General features: G+C 35.4%; 1 protein-coding gene across 1 annotated transcript; it reads right to left on the bottom strand.

The window, feature by feature from the left end:
• Positions 1-9159: 9159 nt before the first annotated feature.
• Positions 9160-9710, bottom strand: MYCTH_60350 (uncharacterized protein). Its single transcript, XM_003666164.1, has 2 exons — positions 9499-9710; positions 9160-9444 (listed from the first exon to the last, which is right to left on the bottom strand). Exons 1-2 carry the CDS (start codon positions 9624-9626, stop codon positions 9387-9389), a joined length of 186 nt encoding a protein of 61 aa, XP_003666212.1. The 5' UTR covers positions 9627-9710; the 3' UTR covers positions 9160-9386.
• Positions 9711-23106: the final 13396 nt, after the last annotated feature.

Below are 23106 nucleotides of genomic sequence, written 5' to 3'. Positions count from 1 at the left end.
GGACTTTAAGAGTTTACTAGTGATAGCAACTTATAATCACAGTACTTATACTAAGTATCGCTAACTACTATAAGAGATAACTCTAGTGTTGTTATGAACCCTTTGGCTTTACCGAATCCCTTAGACGACCTATACGCTTGTCCCGCTTTAACTACCTTCGTCTAAACCCTTTTAGAAGAAGTCTAAGTTAGGTTCGTTACACTTCTATTAGTTAGGTAAAATTAAGGAAGCTTATAATGCTTATACTAGTATATCTAATAATACATATGGCGTTATATCGTTACCTAGCTAAGATAAAGACAAGGGCAAGGCTATTAATCCTAGCGATAGTTACTAATAGTAGATAGGGAATATTAGGCGGTATTTTGGCGAATTTAACTTATTTTCTACCCTTTAGTTATATAAGCCTATAACTAATATCTCAAAGATTAAGGAGAGCCTTCTAGCGCTTAAAGGCTTATTAGCTAAGTTATTTAATAAGCTTATCTACTAGTATCTAACTAGTTAGTGGATATATTACTTTAAACGTTCCTTTTACTACTTTCCAGTATAACTATATATTATAGATATCTATATACTATAGGCAAGTATTAATACGTTCGTTCTTAGCTATTACTAGTCCCATTATTTACTAATTATTATAATAGATGTTCTAAGGTTCTCTAAGCTTAAGATTAATATCTATAAATAGTCTTTTAAGTGCTATAGCCTCTCTTACTATAAGGGAGAGCGTTAGAAGTTTTACTTTAATGCTTAATATTATAATAATATCCTAGTATAACGCCTTCTATATAATAGGACCTTTAAATAGAAAAAAGATATATCTCTATAACAAATACCGTATATCTAGATCATCTATATATAAAGCGTCCTTAGTAATTATAAGCGTCGAACTATCTAGCGCTCGCTTACCTTTATATTAGATTAATAGGTAAGAGCTCCTAAATAGATATCTTACTATTTGCTATATCTCTAACAAATAGTCTAATCTTAGGTTAGTTAGGTATTAAGAGAGTACTAAATTGGTATATACAATATCTAGATATAATATAACTATATAATATAGGATCGATCCGATAAGCTCCTAATACTCTTTAATTTATATATTAGTAACATTTCCTTCGAACTTCTTAAGTTCTTCATAGCTTAAGGGAGTTAGCTTATATACGCTAGGTATATCTAGCTTATATCTTCCTACTACCTTTCTAATATATTAATTATAGACTAACTATATCTTATATATAGGTCGGTCTCGAATTACCCTAATACTAAGAAACTAACTAATATTACCTTACTTATAGATATTATATTAAGCTTTGATTCCTTCTATTACCTACTTAGCCACTATAACGTTACTTTTATAGAAGAAGACCAAGAAGTCGTCAATATAAAAGATTAGGATAACTTGTTTATCATAGCTTAAGAAGAGGCACTTCTCTTCGCCTAATAGTTCTATACCTAAATCTAATAGCATTTTATAGAACTCCTTATACTATAAGAGTAGCAAGTCTCTTAAGCCATATAGATGTGACAAACCCGGCTCAGACTTCTTCTAAAAGGGTTCAGACGAAGGTAGATTAAGCGGGACAAGCAAGCAGGTCGTCTAAGGGATTCGGTAAAGCCAAAGGGTTTACAACAACACTAGAGTTATCTCTTATAGTAATTAGCAATGCTTGGTATAAGTACTGTGATTATAATTATTACCACTAGTAAACTCTTGGAGTCTACCTAACGAGTGACTAGCTAGCTATATATATACAATTGTCTGTCCTTCTTTAATAGTTATTACTAGTACTATTTCTCCTTTTACCCTATGATTCCGCGTTATCGACGGTGACATGTTATTATTACCAGTGAAGACCTTAGTCTTGGCGGTGATAATCTTCTAATTAGTCCGTCAAGTGATTAGCTGTCGGAATGTCCTATATCCTAGCTATAGCCTACTAGGCCGTCTATATACTTATCCGTAACACAATGCCCCTCCTTTAAGGCTTTCGACCTAAAAGCCCTCTTAGGCCGTTTTAAATAGTACTAATACCCTTTGCTTATAAGTACTATATTCTTCCTATTTCTATATTATAGTCGCTATATTAACAAAATGCTAATAGAGAAACGAAAGTTATATTCTACACGTTACTATACTTCCCTTGCTTAGAACATTGCTAAGAACGGTTTTATCGTTATGCCTTACTCTTAGTGTATATTATAAGGCCTTATCTGCAAAATGATCGCACGTACAAAGTGTTACAAGGCTTATATTTGTTGAGGTCATTCTTATAATAGCTCTAGCATCCCGCTTTCTTCCTATAAGCTCGTCTCCCTTTTTTTTTTTTTTTTTAGTACTATAATTCCTAATATTCGTTCTAGTAGATCGTATTCTTTAGAAGTAGCGTTATATCAAGGATACTAAACATCATACCAAACTTAAGCTAGATAAATCTCAATGCCGTCTAGAAGAAGCCTAGTACGAGTTATCCAAAAAGCTTACACAGCTCCAGCGTCTTCGTTAACAGAAGGAGTTTTTAGTAAAGAAAGGTGCCAATATAGTAACGCGTAGTTTGTCGACCTTAGACAAGTTAGAAGCAGTTAAGCAGTAAGAGCAGTAAGAGGCGCCTACTATACCCTTATTAGAGATTAATAATGCCATTAATACTATTAACTAAGGCGTTATCTTTAGTTCTATCCTAGGTTTTTATCACGGATAAGCATATAGACGGCCCGGCAGGCTACAGCTAGGATGTAGGACATTCCGACAGCTAATCACTTGACAGACCAATCAGAAGATTATCACTGCCAAGACTAAGGTCTTCACTAGTGATAATAACATATTACCATCGATAACGCGGAATCACGGAGTAAAAAGAGAAATAGTACTAGTGATAACTATTAAAGAGGGACAGATAATTATATATATATAGCTAGCTAGTCACTCGTTATAGTAGACTCTAGGAGTTCACCAGTAATAGCAACCTAACCTACAATTACAAGTACTTATACCAAGCATTACTAACTATTATAAGAGATAACTCTAGTATTGTTATAAACCCTTTAGCTTTATCAAATCCCTTAGACGACCTGTACATTTGTCCCGCTTAATTTACCTCCGTCTAAACCCTTTTAGAAGAAGTCTAAGTTAGGTTCGTCATACGTTGCTATCACTCCCTTTGTTCTATTATAGTTTAGAACGGAGGTAACCTTGACCTCGACATCGACATAGCTACCAATGTCATAGCCAAATAGCTGCTTACCTAGATTAGTCAACTCTAGTAGTAGATCTAGGAGTTAGACCAGAGAGATAAGGTTACTTAAGCCCGAATTAAGGAACTCGAGAACGGCAAAAAGTACTTGTAGAAACTAGTTAACAAGGCCTATGCCAAAATCGAAGCGCTCGAGACTGCTAAAGCGAGCCGTATTAAGATCGAACTACCTAGTAAATACGGAGGAACCAAGGAGGATCTTGTAAGATTCCTGACAAACCTCTGATCTTACTTCCGGCTTAATAACGACAAGTTTCCAGACGACAAAGCTAAAGTTCTCTATATAGCCACAAGATTAGAGGGCAAGGCACTTAGATGGTTCGAGCCTATATAGAACGACTATCTCACTAAGGAAGACAAAGACGACCGAGACGCGTTTACATAGGCAGTCTTCCGATCTTATGACCGTTTCGAAGAAGAGCTTTGGAAGGTTTTTGGCGACAAAGACAAGAAGATTTATACGTAAGAAAGACTTGCTAATCTCCGACAGACTAAGTTAGTAACCTCCTATGCCATATAGTTTAGATAAGATATATTTAAGTCTTAGCTTAACGATAAGGCATTAATATAACTATTCTATAATAGCTTAAAGGAAAAGGTTAAAGACAAGCTATATAAGTATAATTAGCCTAAGACCCTAGATAAATATATCGTATAGGCTATTAGAATCGATAATTGGCTCTATATACAAGAGTAGCAGAAATGAGGTCAAACGAATAGAACCATAGTTAAGGCTAATAATAAGAAAAAGCAAACGTACGTTAGTACTTTGTATGGGACGTACCCTAGAGCTATAAATATAGACGTAACATAGAAGTAGGACAAGAAGAAGACGGCTAAAGACAAGTCTAACGTCACCTACTATGACTATAGAAAGAAAGGACACTATAAACGAGAATGTCAAAGCCTAAAGAAAGACTAGAAACTAGTCCCTAAAAAGGAAATTACGGCTATCGACAAAAACACCAAGGATATTATTAAAGTAGTAGCTACAAGCTATAAAGATAGGGGCAGTGATATAGATAGTCTCAGATATAATGACAATAGTAAAGACAAACAAGCATCGTACTCTAAACTGGTTACTATGGACCCAGAGATAGGTCTCGCCAAATAGGACATAGTAGGAGAGTATATACTACTAATTTCGATTCTCCTAGCCTTGAGATAGTAAGGTTTTACGGTTATACAGAGGTAGGATAGATCGTAGACAACCGACACCTAAGGAATCGAAAGACCCGGACCTAATGTTCTATTCCTCTAGGAACGAATCGAATGGTATCGTAACGAAGTTTTCCGGCTTAACATAGAACTACGTAAACGGGATAGACGCTTGATTTGACTTGCCTAGCAAAGCGATAAGATGAGGGACAAGATAAGGAAACTCTGATATATTATAGAAACTATTAAAGGGGAATAGCCTATGATATACGATGGGCCTGACAGCTATACCGAGTATTCTGACGATTAGCAACTTAGCTACGATGTATGGAACCCTGAGTACTAGTTTATATATATAAACCGTGGAAAAGATGAGTATATATAGGAAAGCTATTGGAAGAAATACTCCTACCTTAGCATTAGAGTATCTACAGTCTATATATAGTAGGAAGGATTTAGAAAAGAATTCTAATACCTTCCAGGCAATGCTACGCGACTATACCCGCGATACAAGGCACATATACAAGTGCCCTAGTTCTAGTATATGGCATACAAATGCCGATACCACTTTCACGATTAATTCGAAAATAATCACTAGCCGACCTGACAAGGAAATAAGGACAGAAGCCTCTACCCTATAGAATGGGTCTATAATATAGGAAACAAAGCGGCCGAATTGCTCTAGAAGATCAAAGCCCGTGATCCAAAAGGCATTATAGTAGTACCAAAACGAGCCTAGCCTAGGCACTACGGAACAGGACGAGACATATAGGACTCGTGCCAGAGTAACGACTGCCTCTACCGCACGGACGAAAAGAAATCGCGGATCTAGGAGCTTTAGATAAAGCTATAGTATGTATGACAAAAAGCAGAACGGACCTAATGGTAGGAAGCCGCAAGCACTTAATGGCTTACAAAAATGAGCATAATTAACGAAGCCGCTACTAGCCGAACAACCAAAGAGGTTAGCACTGACCTGGGAAACGGGTCAGGGCCCTTTAAAGGGCCCGAAAACCATTAATACCCGTATAGCGGCGAGTAGTAGTGTAGTACAGGAGGAACTGGCGTAAGAGACCACTATATCGAGACCTCCTAGTAGAAATATAGGAAATCGCTGTAATCTTTAGACGATGACGGTATGACAAGCGACTATAGATAATAGCACAATGGAAATAGCACGAAATGCTTGTACTAGTAGATAGTAGAGTAGAGATGAACCTGATTTCGCCGACGCTTGTAAATTAGCTATAGATACCCTAGAGAATGAAGCAGAAGTATAGTATAGTCAAAGGACTATTTCTAATATAATAGGTATATAGGGAGACTAAACTAATCGACATTACTATAGTAGGAAAGACTATAGCAGTTATATTTAGTATCGTAGATATAGGCGACGACAAAGATATAATACTAGGGTTACTATAGCATGAAGATTACGACCTAGACATTAGCTAGAAGAATAGTAGCTACCTACGACCCCGAACGGAGTTATATTTGACTAGCGAGATAGGGAGTATATAAGGATCGCGAGCGGACGATGCTTAGGGGAAGGCATATCCTACGGATCTACCGTAAGAGACGGACAGTAGCAGGCAGACCATTACGGACTCTAGAAGAAGCGGTATAACGATACCAACATTATAATAGGAGAAACGAGCTAAACCGCCGATAGCTATTCTCTCCATTAACGAATACAGAGTACTATAACTAGAGTAGTAGGTTAAAATAGGAGAAATCGCTAATATCGCCATAGACAGAACTAAGTTCGTATACTATTAGAAAGCCGAGAGACAAGACAAGACTAGGGAAGTACTAAAGGAATACGAAGGACACCTAGCATTCGAACCGAAGCATCTAGAAGGATTACTAGAACACGGCCCATAGGATTACGAGATTAAGCTTAAGGAAGGAGTATAACTAAAGTTCTTTAAGATTTACTATACGAGCTAGATATAAAACGAAGAACTTAAGCGATACTTAGAGGAAAATCTTTAAAAAGGATATATCTGCCTATTGACATCGCTAACAGGCTACCTAATCCTATTTATGCCTAAGAAAGATAGAAAGCTATAGTTATACATTAACTATTGGTAACTTAACGAATGGACTATAAAAAACCGATACCCGTTACCGCTAATCTTATAGCTCTAAGATTAGTTAGCAGGAGCCTAATATTTCACGTGTCTTAACTTGCTATCGGCCTATAACTATATACGGATCAAAGAAAGCGACGAGTAGAAAACGGCCTTTAGGATACCTTATAGCCACTATAAGTACCTCGTCATGCCATTTAGACTTACAAACACGCTAGCAACGTTCTAAGCCCTAATTAATCAAGCTATCTAATCCTTTCTTAACAAATTTACAGTATATTATCTCGACGATATACTTATCTTCTCTAAAACGATAGACAAACACCGGAAGCATGTAAGAGCAGTACTAGATGCGTTATATATATATAAGCTATTAGTTAACAAGGAAAAGAGCGAATTCCACGTTAGGAAGACAGTGTTTTTAGGATACGAGATATCCCTAGGACAAATCTGGATAGAACCTTTAAAGATTAAAGCTATCAAGGATTAGCTATAACTAACGTTAGTCACAGAAGTACAAAGTTTCATTAGGTTTACAAACTTCTACCGGATGTTCATTAGGAACTTTAGAGCGATTATATAACCTTTATACAAACTTATAAAGAAGAACGCTAAATTCTAATAGGAAGAGTAATATAAGTAAGCATTTACGTAGATCCGCAACGCCATTACTAAAGATCTAGTACTAGTACTACTAGATCCTAAGAAACTATTTAAAGTAGAAACAGACGCTTTAGACTACGCTATCGGAGGACAATTAGGACAATAAGACAAATAAGGGAAGCTATATCCTATAGCCTTCTTTTTAAAGAAGCTTGATAGACTATGTCTTAATTATCTGATCTACGATAAGGAACTACTTATAATTGTTAAAGCTTTTAAGGAATGGCGACCATACCTTAGTAGCACGATCGAACCAGTATAAGTATATATAGATTATAAGAACTTGCGATACTTTACAACGACAAAGGAGCTTAATAGACGACAAATACGATAGGTAGAATTCCTTACGGAATTTAATTTTGAGATCCGCTATAAGAAGGGCAAAGAGAATATACGAGCAGACGCCTTAAGCCGACGAACGGATTATACGGAAGGACAAACGGAAACAACGCCACCGTTATTCAAGGAACGAATAGACGGAACGCTATATTACGAAATGTAGATACCTGTAGAAGATGACCTACTCGACTCGTTCCTAGAATGTTACGTAATCTTTCGAGAAGAAAGGATCGACAAAGCATAGTATTAAGCAACACCTAGACTAGCGGTACCTAACGAAGTAGAAGAAAAAGATAGGAAACTCTGGTACTGAGGCAAAGTATATATTTACGATAAAGACCAATAGCTACAAATGATTCGAAAGCTCTACGAGTCGAAGCTTGGAGGATATAAAGGAGTTACGAAGACTGTCGTATAAGTCAAGAAACATTATAACTTTCTATAGCTAACGACACGAGTTAAGGAAGTCATACGGAACTACAACATCTACAACCGAAGCAAAACGGCACGATATAAGCTATATAGGCTACTTTAGCCACTACCAATAGCCGACAAACTATAGAGTTTAGTTACGATAGACTTTATTATAAAGCTGCTAGAATCTAAAGATACGGCTATAGGGGTAATCTACGATAGTATTCTTACTATAGTAGACCGCCTAACTAAATAGGTATACTTCTTTCCCTATAAGGAGTCCTAGATAGCTGAACAGTTAGTAGACGTGATCTATCGGCAAGTCGCATCAGTATATACTTAGCTATAAGAATAGATCACCAATAGAGACACCAAGTTCGTATCGAAGTTCTAGCAAGCGTTAATACAACGATTAGGCATTAATAGCAAGCTGTCAACGGCATATTACCTACAGACTAATGGACAAACGGAGCGACTAAACTAAGTTATCAAGTAATGCCTTCGTTTTTACGTCAACTACTAGCAAGACAACTAAGTCATACTATTGCTAATAGCATAACTCGCTTATAATATAACGCTAACGGAAACGACTAAAGTTATACCGTTCTTTACAAACTACAAATATAAAGCAGACCTTAGGCAAGGGCCAGAGGTTACGGTGCCAAGAGCAGCAGTCAAAGCAGAACAAATGTATACATTATACGAGAAGCTCAAAAAGGAACTTAAGTTTGTCAGAACCAGAATAAAGAACTACTATAATAAACATAGGCTCGAGGGACCTTGCCTAGAGAGGGGAGACAAAGTCTACCTAATCATACGAAACTTGCGAACCAAACGACCAAGCGCGAAGCTAGACTTTAAGAAGATCAGACCCTTCGTTATCAAAGAACAAATTTTGATATCTAACTATCGACTATCGTTACCGTCATCTATATAACTACGGATGGATGTTTTTTATATTTTATTTCTCGAACTAGTACCAAAGAACGCTAAGATTGCTACGTACATTAAAGTAGAGGACAAAGAAGAAGAATAGGACGTCAAAGAAATTCTAGATTTACGTATTATCAACAGAGAACTATAGTATCTAGTCAAATAGCTTGATTTTAGACTAGAAGATAACTTATAGGAACTAGTTAAGAATTTGAACTGCCCTAAGAAACTGGAACAGTTCTACCGGCAGAACCTAGATCGATTAAAGGAAAACCTAGGATAGAACTAAAGACGGTGCCCTAGTCGATAGCATCGACGGTATTATTAATCTATGACGAGGGTATAGTAGGTACCTCTTACCGCTCTTGCTACTTAACCTCCTCTAACTCGTCTAAGATTAATAGACTACGTGCTACTATATCGGTACCTTTCTCTACTAAAAACTCCTTCTACTGACGAAGACGCCGGAGCCGTATAAGCCTTTCGGACAACTTGTGCTAGGCTTCTTCTAGACAGCATTAAGATTTATCTAGCTCAAGTTCGGTATAACGTTTAGCATCCTTGATACGACGCTGCTCCTAGAGAATATGATCTACTAGAACGAACATTAGGAATTACATTCAAAAAAAAAGGAGACATGCTTATAGGAAGAAAGCGGTATACTAGAGCTATCGCAAGAACAACCTCGACGAATGTAGGCTTCGTAACGCTTTGTACGCGCGATCATTTTGCAGACAAGGCCTTGCGACACGCACCAAGAGCAAGGCATAACGACAAAACCGTTCTTAGCAATATTCTAAGCAAGGGAAGCATAGTAACGTATAGAATACGACTTCCGCTTCTCTATCGGCATTTTATCAATATAGTGACTATAACGTAGAAATAGGAAGAATGCAGTACTCACAAGCAAAGGGTTGTTAGCACTATTTGAAACGGCCTAAGAGGGCTTTCGAGTCGAAAGCCTTAAAGGAGGGGCATTATATTACGGATAAGTATATAGATAGCCTGGCAGGCTATAGCTAAGACGTAGGATATTCTAACAGCTAATCACTTGATAGACCAATTAGAAGATTATTACTGCCAAGACTAAGGTCTTTACTAGTGATAATAACATATTACCGTCGATAACGCGGAATCACGGAGTAAAAGGAGAAATGGTACTAGTGATAACTATTGAAGAGGGACAGATAATTATATATATATAGCTAGCCAGTCACTCGTTATAGTAGACTCTAAGAGTTTACCAGTGATAGCAACCTAACCTACAATCACAAGTACTTATACTAAGCATCACTGACTATTGTGGGAGACAACTCTAGTGTTGTTATAAACCCTTTGGCTTTACCGAATCCCTTAGACGACCTGTACGTTTGTCCCGCTTAATTTACCTCCGTCTGAACCCTTTTAGAAGAAGTCTGAGTTGGGTTCGTCACAGTTTTCCTTTAGTCGATCTGGGTTCTACCGGTAGAACTATTCTAGTTTCTTAAGGTAGTTTAGATTCTTAACTAGTTCCTATAAGTTATCTTCTAGTCTAAAATCGAGCCATTTGACTAGATACTACAGTTCCCTATTGATAATACGTAAATCTAGAATTTCTCCGACGTCCTATTCCTCTTCTTTGTCTTTTGCTTCGATATATATAGCAACTTTAGCGTTTTTTAGTACTGGTTTAAGAAGTGAAATATGAAAAACATCTATCTGTAGTCACATAGATGACAGTAACGATAGTCGGTAGTTAGATGTCGAAATTCGTTCTTTGATAACAAAAGGTCTAATCTTTTTAAAGTCTAGCTTTGTGCTTAGTCGTTTGGTTCGTAGGTTTCGTATAATTAGGTAGACTTTGTCTCCCCTCTCTAGGCAAGGTCCCTTAAGCCTATATTTATTGTAGTAGTTCTTTATTCTAGTCTTAATAAACTCGAGTTCCTTTTTAAGCTTCTTATATAGTACGTATATTTGTTCTACTTTAATTACTACTCTTAGCACTATAACCTCTAGTCTTTGCCTAAGGTCTACTTTATATCTATAATTCGTAAAAAACGGTATAACTTTAGTCGTTTCCGTTAGTATTATATTATAAGCAAGTTATATTATTAGTAATAGTATAATCTAGTTATCTTACTAGTAGTTAATATAAGAATGGAGATATTACTTAATAACTTGGTTTAGTTACTCCGTTTGTCCGTTAGTCTAAAGGTAATATGCTATTAATAGCTTACTATTAACGCCTAATCGTTACATTAACGCTTACTAGAACTTCGACACGAACTTAGTATCTCTATTAGTAATCTATTCTTATGGCTAAGCATATACTAATGTAACTTGCCGATAGATTACGTCTACTAGCTATTTAGCTATCTAGGATTCCTTATAGGGAAAGAAGTATACCTATTTAGTTAGGCAATCTACTATAGTAAGAATGCTATTATAGATTACTCCTATAGCTATATCCTTAGATTTTAGCAGCTTTGTAATGAAGTCTATCGTAACCGAGCTCTATAGTTTGTCAGCTATTAGTAGTAGCTAAAGTAGCCTATATAGCTTATATTATGCCGTTTTGCTTCGATTGCAAATATCGTAGTTCCGTACAACTTCCTTAACTCGTACCGTTAACTATAGAAAGTCGTAGTATTTCTTGACTTGTATAATAGTCTTCGTAACTCCTTTATGTCCTTCGAGTTTCGACTCGTAGAGTTCTCGAATTATCTATAGCTATTAATCCTAGTTATAGATATATACTTTGCCTCGGTACCAGAGTTTCCTATCTTTTTCTTCTACTCTGTTAGGTACTAGTAGTCTAGGTGCTGCTTAATATTATACCTCGTTAATCCTTTCTTCTCAAAAGATTATATAGCATTCTAGGAACGAGTCAAGTAGATTATCTTTTACGGGTATTTACGTTTTATAATATAGTGTTCTATCTATTCGTTCCTTGAATAATAGTAGTATTGTTTCCGTTCGTCCTTCCGTATAATCCGTTCGTCGGCTTAAGATATCCGCTTGTATGTTCTCTTTGCCCTTCTTATAGCGGATCTTAAAGTTAAATTTCGCAAGGAATTCTACCTATCGTATTTGTTGTCTATTAAGCTCCTTCGTCGTCGTAAAGTATCGTAAATTCTTATAATCTATATATACTTATATTAGTTTAATTGTGCCGCTAAGGTATAGTCGCTATTCCTTAAAAGCTTCGATAATTGCAAGTAGTTCCTTATTGTAGATTAGATAATTAAGACATAGTCTATTAAGCTTCTTTAAAAAGAAGGCTATAGGATATAGCTTTCCTTGTTTATCTTGTTATTCTAATTATCCTCTAATAGTATAGTCTAAAGCGTCTATTTCTACCTCAAATGGCTTCTTAGGATCTAGTAATACTAGTACTAGATCTTTAGTAATAGCGTCGCAGATCTACGTAAATGCTTACTTGTATTATTCTTCCTATTAGAATTTAGCGTTCTTCCTAGTAAGTTTATATAAAGGTCGTACGATCGCTCTAAAGTTTCTAATAAACATTTAATAGAAGTTTACAAATCCGATAAAGCTTCGTATTTCCATTATTAACGTTAGTTATTGCTATTCCTTAATAGCTTTAACCTTTAAAGGTTCTATCCGGATTTATCCTAGGGATATTTCGTATCCTAGAAATACCATTTTCCTAATATAGAATTTGCTCTTTTCCTTACTAACTAATAGTTTACATATATATAACGCGTCCAGTACTACTTTTACGTACTTCTAGTATTTGTCTATCGTCTTAGAGAAGATAAGTATATTATCGAGATAATATACCATAAATTTGTCAAGGAAGGGTCAGATAGCTTGATTAATTAGGGCTTATAACGTTACCAGCGCGTTCGTAAGTCCGAATGGCATAACGAGGTACTTGTAATAGCTATAGGGTATCCTAAAGGCCATTTTCCACTTGTCGCCTTCTTTAATCTATATATAGTTATAGGCTAATAGCAAGTCAAGATGTGTAAAATATTAGGCTCCTACTAACTAATCTCGGAGCTATAAGATTAGTAGTAATAGGTATTAATTTTTCATAGTCTATTTGTTAAGTTACCAATAGTTAATATATAACTATAGCTTTCCATCTTTCTTACGTATAAATAGAATTAGGTAGCCTACTAGCGATATTAATAGGCAGATATATCTTCTTTAAAGGTTTTTCTCTAAATATTACTTAAGTTCTTCGTTCTATATCTAGCTCGTATAGTAAATCTTAAAGAACTTTAATTATACTCCTTCCTTAAGCTTGATCTCGTAATCCTATAGGCCATATTCTAGCAATCCTTCCAGATATTTCGGTTTAAATGCTAGGTATCCTTCGTATTCCTTCGGTACTTCCCTAGTCTTGTCTCGTCTCTTAGTTTTCTAATAGTATATAAACTTGGTTCCATCTATAGCAATGCTAGCGATTTCCCCTATCTCAACCTATTACTCTAGTTATAGTGCTCCGTATTCGTTAACGGAGAGAACAGCTATCGGCGGTTTAGCTTGTTCCTCCTGTCGTAACGTTAGTATCGTTATATTGCTTCTTCTAGAGTCTATAGTGGTCTGCCTATCACTATCCGTCTCTTACGGTAGATCTGTGGAATATACCTTCCTTTGAGCATTGTCTGCTCGTAATCCTTGTACGCTCTCTATCTTGCTAGTCGAATACGACTCCGTTCGGGGTCGTAGGTAGCTACCATTCTTCTAGCTAATATCTAGGTCGTAATCTTTATACTATAGTAACCCTAATATTATATCTTTATCATTATCTATATCTATAATACTAAATATAACTACTATAGTCTTCCCTATTATAGTAATATCGATTAGTTTAGTCTCCTTATATACCTATTATATCAGAAATAGCCCTTTAATTATACTATGCTTCCGCTTTATTCTCCAGGGTAGTCGTAGCTAATTTACAAGTATTAGCAAAATCAGGTTTATCTCTGCTCTATTATCTATTAGTACAAGCATTTCGTACTGTTTCCATTGTACTATTATCTATAGTCGCTTATCTTGCCGCCGTTATCTAAAGATTATAGCGATTTCCTATGTTTCTACTAGGAGGTCTTAATATAGTAGTCTCTTACACTAGTTCTTCTTATACTACGTTACTACTTGCCGCTATATAGGCGTTAATAGTTCCTAGGCCCCTCAAAGGGCCCTGACCCGTTTCCTAGGTCAGTGCTAACCTCTTTAGTTATTTGGCTAATAGCGGCTTCGTCGATCGTGCTTATTTCTGTAAGCTATTAGGTGCTTATAGCTTCCTACTATTAGGTCTGTTCTGCTTTCTATCGTATGTGCTATAGCTTCATCTAAAGCTCCTGAATTCGTAACTTTTTTTCGTCTACGTGATAGAGGTAATTGTTACTCTAACACGAGTCCTATATATCTCGTCCTGTTCTATAATACCTAGGCTAGGCTCGTTTTAGAACTACTATAATGCCTTCCAGACTCTGAGCTTTGATTTTCTAGAGTAACTCGGCCGCTCTATTCCCTACGTTATAGACCTATTCTATAGGGTATAAGCTTCTGTCCCCGTTTTCCTATTGGGTCGGCTAGTAATTATTTTTAAATTTATTATAGAAGTAGTATTAGCATTTATATATTATATACTAAAACTAGGGCACTTATATATATACCTTATATCAAGGGTATAGTTATATAGCGTTGCCTAAGAGGTATTAGAATCCTTTCCTAAATCCTTCCTACTATATATAGACTATAGGTACTCTAATGCTAAGATAGGAGTATTTTTTCTAGTAGCTTTCCTATATATACTTATCTTTTCTATAGCTCGCGTATATAAACTAGTATTCCAGGTTCTATACGTCGTTACTAAGTTGTATAGCTATTAGGCCTATTATATATTACAGGCTATTCTCCTTTAAAGGTTTCTACAATATATTAGAGTTCCCTTATCCTGTCCCTTATTTTATCGCTTTACTAGGCAAGTCAAGTTAAGCGTCTATCCCATTTACGTAGCTCCGTATTAAGTTAGAAAACTTCATTACGGTACTATTCGATTTGTTCCTAGAGGAATAGAACATTAGGTTTAGGTCTTTCATTTCCTTAGGTATCGGTTATCTATAATCTATCCTACCTCTATATAACCATGAAACCCTACTACCTTAAGGCTAGGAGAATCGAAATTAGTGGTACGTACTCTCCTACCGTGTCCTATTTAGCAAGACCTGTCTCTAGGTCTATAGTAACTAGTTTAGAATACGGTACTTGTTCGTCTTTACTATTGCTGTCGTATCCGAGACTATCTATGTCATTACCCCTATCTTTATAGCTTATAGCTACTACTTTAATAATATCCTTAATAGTTTTGTCGATAACCGTAATTTCCTTTCTAGGGACTATCTTCTACTCTTTCTTTAGGCTTTGATATTCTTGTTTATAGTGCCCTTTCTTTCCATAGTTATAGTAGGTAATATTAGACTTGTCTTTAGTTGTCTTCTTCCGGTCTTGCTTTTATATTATATCTATATCTATAGCTCTGGGGTACGTCCTATATAAGGTACTAACGTATACTTGCTTTTTCTTATTATTAGCCTTAACTATAGTTTTGGTTATTTAATTTTATTTCTATTACTCTCATATATAGAGTCGATTATTAATTCTAATAGCCTATATAATATATTTATCTAGGGTCTTAGGCCGATTATACTTATATAGCTTGTCTTTAACCTTTTCGTTTAAGCTATTATAGAATAATTATATTAACGCCTTATTATTAAGCTAAGACTTAAGTATATCCTATCTAAACTATATAGTATAGGAGGCTACTAACTTAGTCCATTAGAGATCAGTAAGTCTTTCTTATATATAAATCTTCTTATCTTTATTACTAAAAACCTTCTAAAGCCCTTCTTCGAAACGGTTATAGGATTAAAAGACTACTTGTATAAATACGTCTTAGTCGTCTTTATTTTCCTTAGTAAGATAGTCATTCTATATAGGTTTAAACTATCTAAGTACCTTACCCTCCAGTCTCATAGTTATATAAAGGACTTTAGCTTTATTATCCAGAAACTTGTTATCATTAAGCCGGAAGTAAGATTAAAGGTTTATTAGGAATCTTACAAGATCCTCCTTAGTTCCTCTATATTTACTAGGTAGTTCGATCTTAATATAGCTCGCTTTAGTAGTCTCGAGCGCTTTAATTTTAGCATAGGCCTCGTTAACTAACTTCTACAAGTGCTTTTCGCCGTTCTCGAGTTCTTTAATTCGGGCTTAAGCAGCCTTGTCTTTCTAGTCTAACTCCTAGATCTGCTGCTAGAGTTAACCAAGCTAGGTAAGTAGCTATTCGGCCGTAACGTTAATAGCTATATTAATATCGAGGTCGAAGTCACCTCTGCTCTAAACTATGATAGAACAAAGGGAGTAGTAATAACGTATAACAAACCTGGCTTAGACTTCTTCTAAAAGGGTTCAGACAAAGGTAGATTAAGCGGGATAAGTAGGCAGGTCGTCTGAGGGATTTGGTAAAGCTAAAGGGTTTATAACAATATTAGAGTTGTCTCTTATAGTAATTAGCAATGCTTAATATAAGTACTGTAATTGTAATTATTACTACTAGTAAACTTTTAGAGTCTACCTAATAAGTGATTAGCTAGCTATATATATATAATTATCTGTCCTTCTTTAATAGTTATTACTAGTACTATTCCTCCTTTCACCCTGTAATTCCGTGTTATTGACGGTGACATGTTATTATTACTAGTGAAGACCTTAGTCTTGGTGGTGATAATCTTCTAATTGGTCTGTTAAGTGATTAGCTGTCGGAATGTCCCGTGTCCTGGCTATAGCCTGCTAGGCTGTCTATGTGCTTATCCGTGACAATAGAGCTCTTTGTAACTCTACGTATTTCCCTAGCTACTTAAATCCTTCTAGTAATTCGCAGACGATAGGATTGTCTTCTGGTTGTTTGGCGTTAAGGAACGCTTATGCTATATTGAACTGCTTAACTTCTAAGTCAAAGTACGTAGCGATCACTATTATTATATAGAATGATTACGCCGTTAGAGTAGCTACGTACGTACTTTTTACTAAGCTAATATCTTATAGATCTCCTTATATATGGATCCTTGCCTTGTACTTCTCTAAGAAACTGTCCTTATCAAACTTATATATAAAGACCTATTTTAATAGGATAGGTTATACTTTCGCCTACTCGTATAGTACGATCTTCTATATTCCCTTGCTCTCCAAGTTATATATTTCCTTGTAAGCTATGTCTTTAAACTATTATTCTAATAGGTAGTTATATAGGTCTTACTAGTTAGTAGGAATATAAGTAGGATCGTTAATATACTAATATAGCTCATTTAGGGCTACTCTAAGATATATAGTATCTTTCTATTATATAGTAGTAGTAAATACTATATATATTGTTCTTATACTCCAATTCTCTAGGTAAGCTTCCTATTAATTAGGTAGGTAAGTCTTATAGAACTATTACTAGAGTTCCTTAGTTATATAGATAAAGAAATAATAGTAATTAACCTTCTCTTTATTTTATAGCCTTTCGTTTAATTAGATAAGGTCCCTAGGCTTATAAGCCCTTTTCCTACCTCTACCTTTCCTTATAAGAGGTTACTAAATAGCTTCTCCTTCGCTTTTACCTTCTAGTAGACTAGGGCTAGAAGTTCTTCATATAACTAGAAGGATATAGGGTATAGTTTAAATAGCGCTAACATCCCTTACGTTCCTTGTATATATTTTTCTCCTTAGCCTCTTATTGCCCTTTATACTGTCAATTATGCCATCTAACGTACGTAGATCCCTAGTGTCTATTTGTCGTAAGCGTTTAGCTTAGTTTATTTCCGATTATAGGTTTATAGTGATAGCGTGTTCCTATTACACAGAGTACAACCGAGTATATAAAATGATTAAAAACTCTTATCGCTACGAGGCTTATATACGTCGGGGTCGTGCTTACGATAGTTCCGGCGTTCTAGTTTCTTTTTGTAAGTTCCCATTTTCTTATGAGGGTACGTCTCTAATCGTAACGTAGTAGATCGTATTATACGCGAGTAACGTCATTTAAAGGCTAAAGAGAAAGAGGCTAAAGCCTTGTTATGGGAATATTAATATAAAGCTTCTAAGGCGTTAGCCTATCTGACTTAGGTTCGTAAATAACGAGAGTTCCTAGTAGAGAAGGGGGTAGATATAGTTATATAGGGTTTGTCGTTTTGTTTTTCTAGCTCTATAGAGCTTTGTTATATACGATAGGTATAAATAGGGGTTACCTACCTAGGGGCACTAGACAAGAGAGACAAGAATAACAAGATAGCTTTTAACACTTGTTTGCTCTAATAGATTGGAGTAGCAGGATATAGTTCTTCTTTCTTTCATAAGTTAGAGTATCTTTTTCTACGTAAGTAGACTCTTCTATATCTGTCCAAAGGGACATCGTTATCGCCACCTTTGCCCCTATTGTCATTGCAATCTAGATGGTCGGACTTGCCTACTATAACCGCGAATACTCGGACGCCCTAGACATTTTAAGCCGAGGCTCTTCCCTATCTGACCAGATAGAGGTTTAGTTTTAGAGGTGCTAAGTAGTGCCTTAGAAGGTTAATACTAGCTTATATTTTTAGGGGCTTAATTAGGAAAGAGTATAACTTTAAGTCCAAACTAGATTACTAGACTTCGAGCGTAGTAGGATAGTAACGTTTGTAATAGAGGAGCGAGGATATACGTGTAGAGGCGTATATAGTAAAACTGTTAGGAAAGTAAGAAGAGCGAATATAGGTGCTAAGAGATTGGTATATCTGGCGGTAGACTAGGGAACCACTCTTGCCCTAACGTAATAATACCGCTAGTAGAGATGGCGAGAATCGCGAGATGATAAGTTTAAAGGAGTTTGACGTCTGTTTAGAGGGATAGAAACTCCGAAATACAGATTAGCGACGTTAGGACTATTTAGGATTTAGAAACAAGATTTTAAAGTTATATAGGCACTAGAGGAGAGCTTTATGACTATCCTAGCCCTAGTTACCTCGGTACTAGCGCTTACTAGCAAGGGTGTGTCTACCTATATACCGCTACTCTTTGGTAGTCTGGTATAGATTTATCTTATTATTTTAGGAGTTCTGACTTTAGGGGTTAGAGCGCTATTATTATAAGGTATCCCTTATTAGAAGGTTTAGGAATAGCTTTACTAAGTATATTCTAAAGGAGTAAAAGTAGTAAACTAAGTTTACGTTTGATCTTACTAGTTATAGGAAGACTTAAAGGAAGGGAGGAAAGCTTCCTAGATTAGCTACTTAGATAGAAGAGTTATCTTTAAGGAAGTTACCTAAATAGGAAGGTATAATTAAGAATAGTAACCTTAGGTACTACTCTTCTTATTAGTTTAATAAATACCTTAATTAGAATTATTACTTTCAATGCCTCTTATATTTAGGTATACCGAAACCTTGTTAAGAAGAACGTTATTAGAATTACCTTAATCGCTAGAGTTTAGAAACCTTACTTTAGACTTAGAAGTTAAGTGTTATACTTAAGTAGACATTATAGCGGACAAACTTATTAAAGTTATTTAGGTTATATTCCCTTTGCTAGTAGATAAGGGATTACCTAGTCTCTTCTCTAGTTATAATACTATCAAATACCTTAAGCGTTTTGAAAAGGCTTATAAGATCTTTAGTAGAGATAACGTTAATAAGATCTCCTACTTTAAGTAATAGTATATAGATAATCTTCAAGAAATCCTTGACTAGTAGCTAGAGTTAAAGAAGAAGGACTAGGCTACTTTTAAAGCTGCTATTAAGGAACGTTAGAAATAGAACGACTCTTACTAGGAAACCTCTACTTAAAAGCTAGAGCGTCTTCTAGATTTCTAGTATATAGATTCGGCCAAGTCTATCTATAACTACCTAGAGTATATTAACGTCTTACTTACCTAAGTGCTAAAGAAGAAGAAAGCGGTCTATTAGTTATTAGCTATCTAGAAGGTATAGGATAGGTTTCCCCCTACTCTCTAGACTAGTCTCTAAGTCTATAAAAAGGGTAATTCGTAGGTCGATGACATAGAGTAAGAGGACTTCTATAACCTTATATAGGAATGTCTATATAAGGGAGTTAATACTAGGTTAGTATATTATAAGCTAGATCTAAAAGGAGGAGAAGTCAAACTATAGGTAAGCTAGACTATTAAGAAAGGTCCTTTGGCTCCCTAGATATAGGAAAGTCCTTTAGGTTTATCTGCCTAGAGAGATACTACCTTCGATAAGATCGTCGATAGGCTTATAGATGCCTTATATAAGCTTTAGATTAACAAGGGCAAAGTTAGCCGTAAGTCTTTAAATAGAGGTAGGCGTTCTTATAACTAGACGGACGATCTAAGCGACAATAAGATTAAGGAAATCCGAACCTACCTATTGGCTACTTAAGAGTCTTAGTAGAAGAAGAAGAATAGCGGATTCCGGCTAAGTTCGACCTTAGCTATACCTTATAGCTACTACTACTATAATAACTAGATATACTTTGCTTATTGATGTCTAGTCCTAGTAAAGGATATCTATAATGGTCTTATCTATTAGCTTAGTTTTAAGTAGATCTTAGGTAAGAGAGATCTTACTCTTTTAGAAAGCTAGTAAGTTAAAATCCTTAGTAAGGATATAACTACTATAGCTAATTAAGGGACCTAATGGTATATTATTTATACTTATACCTCTTTCTAGCTAGATCTTTCTAATTAAGAGCTATATTAACGGTTTATAGAGAGCTACCAAAAGGAGTATAGTTAGGAGTACTATCTAGACCTAAACCTTATTACCAATAAGGCCTTCCTTTAGTATACTAAAGGTTTATACCTACTAAAAGTAGTTACAACCTCTTTTAATCACCTTACTAATACTAAGAGAGTTTCTCTAGAGTTAATTTATAACTATACTAAGGCTAGGGAGATTAATTTCTAGATAGACCGTAAGTAAGGTAGATATACCCTTATCTAATAGGTAAAGTAGATAGCGTCTCGGACGGACGACTCTGTTTTTGCTACCGACTATAAGGGCTTACTAATAGACACGTCATAGTCTGACCAGACGGCGATATAAGCTTTTAATGCTATCAAGTCAAAGGTTAATAGTAAAGATATTTCTAATAAAGATAGCGATATAGTGACTATAATATAGAGCACTACCCTTATAAAGCGCTATTTTATAGAAACGGAAGATAAACTAATGTAGGATCCTATTAGGTAAGAGGGGACTAATAAAGTAAAGACTATTTAATTATTAAAAAGGAATATAGAAGTAAGAGGAGCTAAACCTCTAGTTATAAGCTAAAGGGTTATAGTTACTATTAAGAGGGCTACTAATCTAGCTAGTAAGGGAGCTCTCCCCTTAGCTAGATGGAAATAAACCGTTTATTTTAGGGAATTAGAGAAATTAACCAAGGAGAACGTAGCCTATAATATACTCTCTCTAATTAGTAAGGCTCTTTAAGCAAAGATACTTACTATTAACGAGGTTTTAGGGATCTCCCTAGCGTTTAAGAACACGTTGATTACATTCCTTAAGTAGGATTATAAAAGTCCTTAGGAGGTGATTAAGTATAAGGGCTCGGCTATTTCTTTCCCTAACAAGCTGGCTTTATAAACAAGAGGGAGAGCGCTATAAGAGATTAAGATATACCTTAGCTATCTAGGCAGATAAAGTAGCATTAAGGGAAAAGAGTCCGTAATCACGGTTCTAGTATTTCTAGGGGTTACTAGTGATAGCTAGTAGGCCATCGTAACGGATAGGTTCTAGAGTGATTACCTTATTAGATAGCGAGACTAGCTAGATTTAGAAGAAATCGAAACATCCTTTTAGGCTCCGATCTATATACTCTCTACTAGCTAGAAGATCTAGATAGATATACTTATATAGATATACATACTATTAATACTCTATTATAACTTTAAGGATCTAAGGGGTAAGAAAGTGCTTACTTTAATTAATACTAGATCTAAATATAATATAATTACCTTTAGCCTAGTATAAAGATACTATCTCCCTATATGGATAATAATAATAATTTCCTAAGGTCTTCATAATAGTAGGCCGTTTACTAGGGAAATAGTTAGTATAATTATCTTAAGGGCTATCTCAATCTATAAGCATTTCTTCATTTTGGATAGAGATACTAATAGTTATTAAATCTTACTAGATATACCATTTATCCATAATATAAGTCAAACATTTAATTATAAAGCTAGCCGTCTAGTTATAGCAAACATCGTTATTAAGAATAAATTAATTAAAGCGTTAGTTATCTTAGATATTATAGCTAAAATAATATTTAAGAGAAAATATTAACTTATAGGGGATAAACTCTAACGTCTAGTTATAACGATTACTACTACCTCCGCGTTTACTAACGTTTAGAATAGCAAAATTCTACTTAGATTTCTTAATAATCAGGCTAGTAAAGCTATTTTTAATATAATACTAAGGATTTCTTGCCTACCTCTTATTAATACGCTTACTAAAGTTTTAACATTTTGTCTTACTAGATAAGACACTTTAAAATAGAGAAGACACTTTAAAATAGAGATACTAGGAAACGGAGGGCGAAATAGACAAGCCTAGCTGTCTAGATAGATAGAAAATACTTAGGAAACTTATATTAGAGGTTAGAAAAGGGTTATAGGAAGTACGGACATTTACTATACGAAAGTCTATAGCTAGAAAAGTTCGCCCTATAGATACGGCTGTTAGCGATGGTTCGGTACCTGACGGTGACCCTAACTAGTAGGAACGGCGCCTAGGGGAAGCTACTAAGAGGATAAAGTTTAGGTTAGAGTAGGATAGCCTTATTACGCTATAGTTTTCGGACTTAAAGCCTAGGATACGGCTTATAGCTAAATAGCTTAATACGTTATTTATATCTATAAGAAGCTTTTTATCTGACCAGGAGAAGGAACTCTTCATATAGGTCTTATAGAATAGGGAGGCCGCCCTAAAATAGAATTTCACTAAATATAGGCAGATTTACCTTAATATTGTCCCTCCTTAGGTTATCTAGACTATTCCTTATATAGTGTAGTAATCAAAGAGTATCCCTATCCCGAAGCTATTAATGCCAAAGGTTATTAACCTCCTAAAGCAGCAGATCTAGTATAGGATTATCGAGCCTAGCTATAGGAGCTACCGTAATAACTAGTTTCTAGTCCTTAAAAAGGATAGTAGTCTCTAGCTAATCAATAATGCCTAGAAAGCTAACGCTATAACTATATAGGACGTATTCGTACC

Source organism: Thermothelomyces thermophilus, chromosome 6, assembly GCF_000226095.1.
Source record: "Thermothelomyces thermophilus ATCC 42464 chromosome 6, complete sequence".
NCBI classification, from domain to species: domain Eukaryota; kingdom Fungi; phylum Ascomycota; class Sordariomycetes; order Sordariales; family Chaetomiaceae; genus Thermothelomyces; species Thermothelomyces thermophilus.
This window is presented reverse-complemented; position numbering and strand designations above follow the sequence as displayed.

Coding starts and splice junctions, on each gene's coding strand:
- MYCTH_60350 (XM_003666164.1), bottom strand. CDS start 9,626: ATGCCTTGCTCTTGGTGCGTGTCGCAAGGCCTTGTCTGCAAAATGATC. Junction 9,445..9,498: donor ATACCGCTTTCTTCCTATAA/GCATGTCTCCTT, acceptor CTAGTAGATCAT/ATTCTCTAGGAGCAGCGTCG.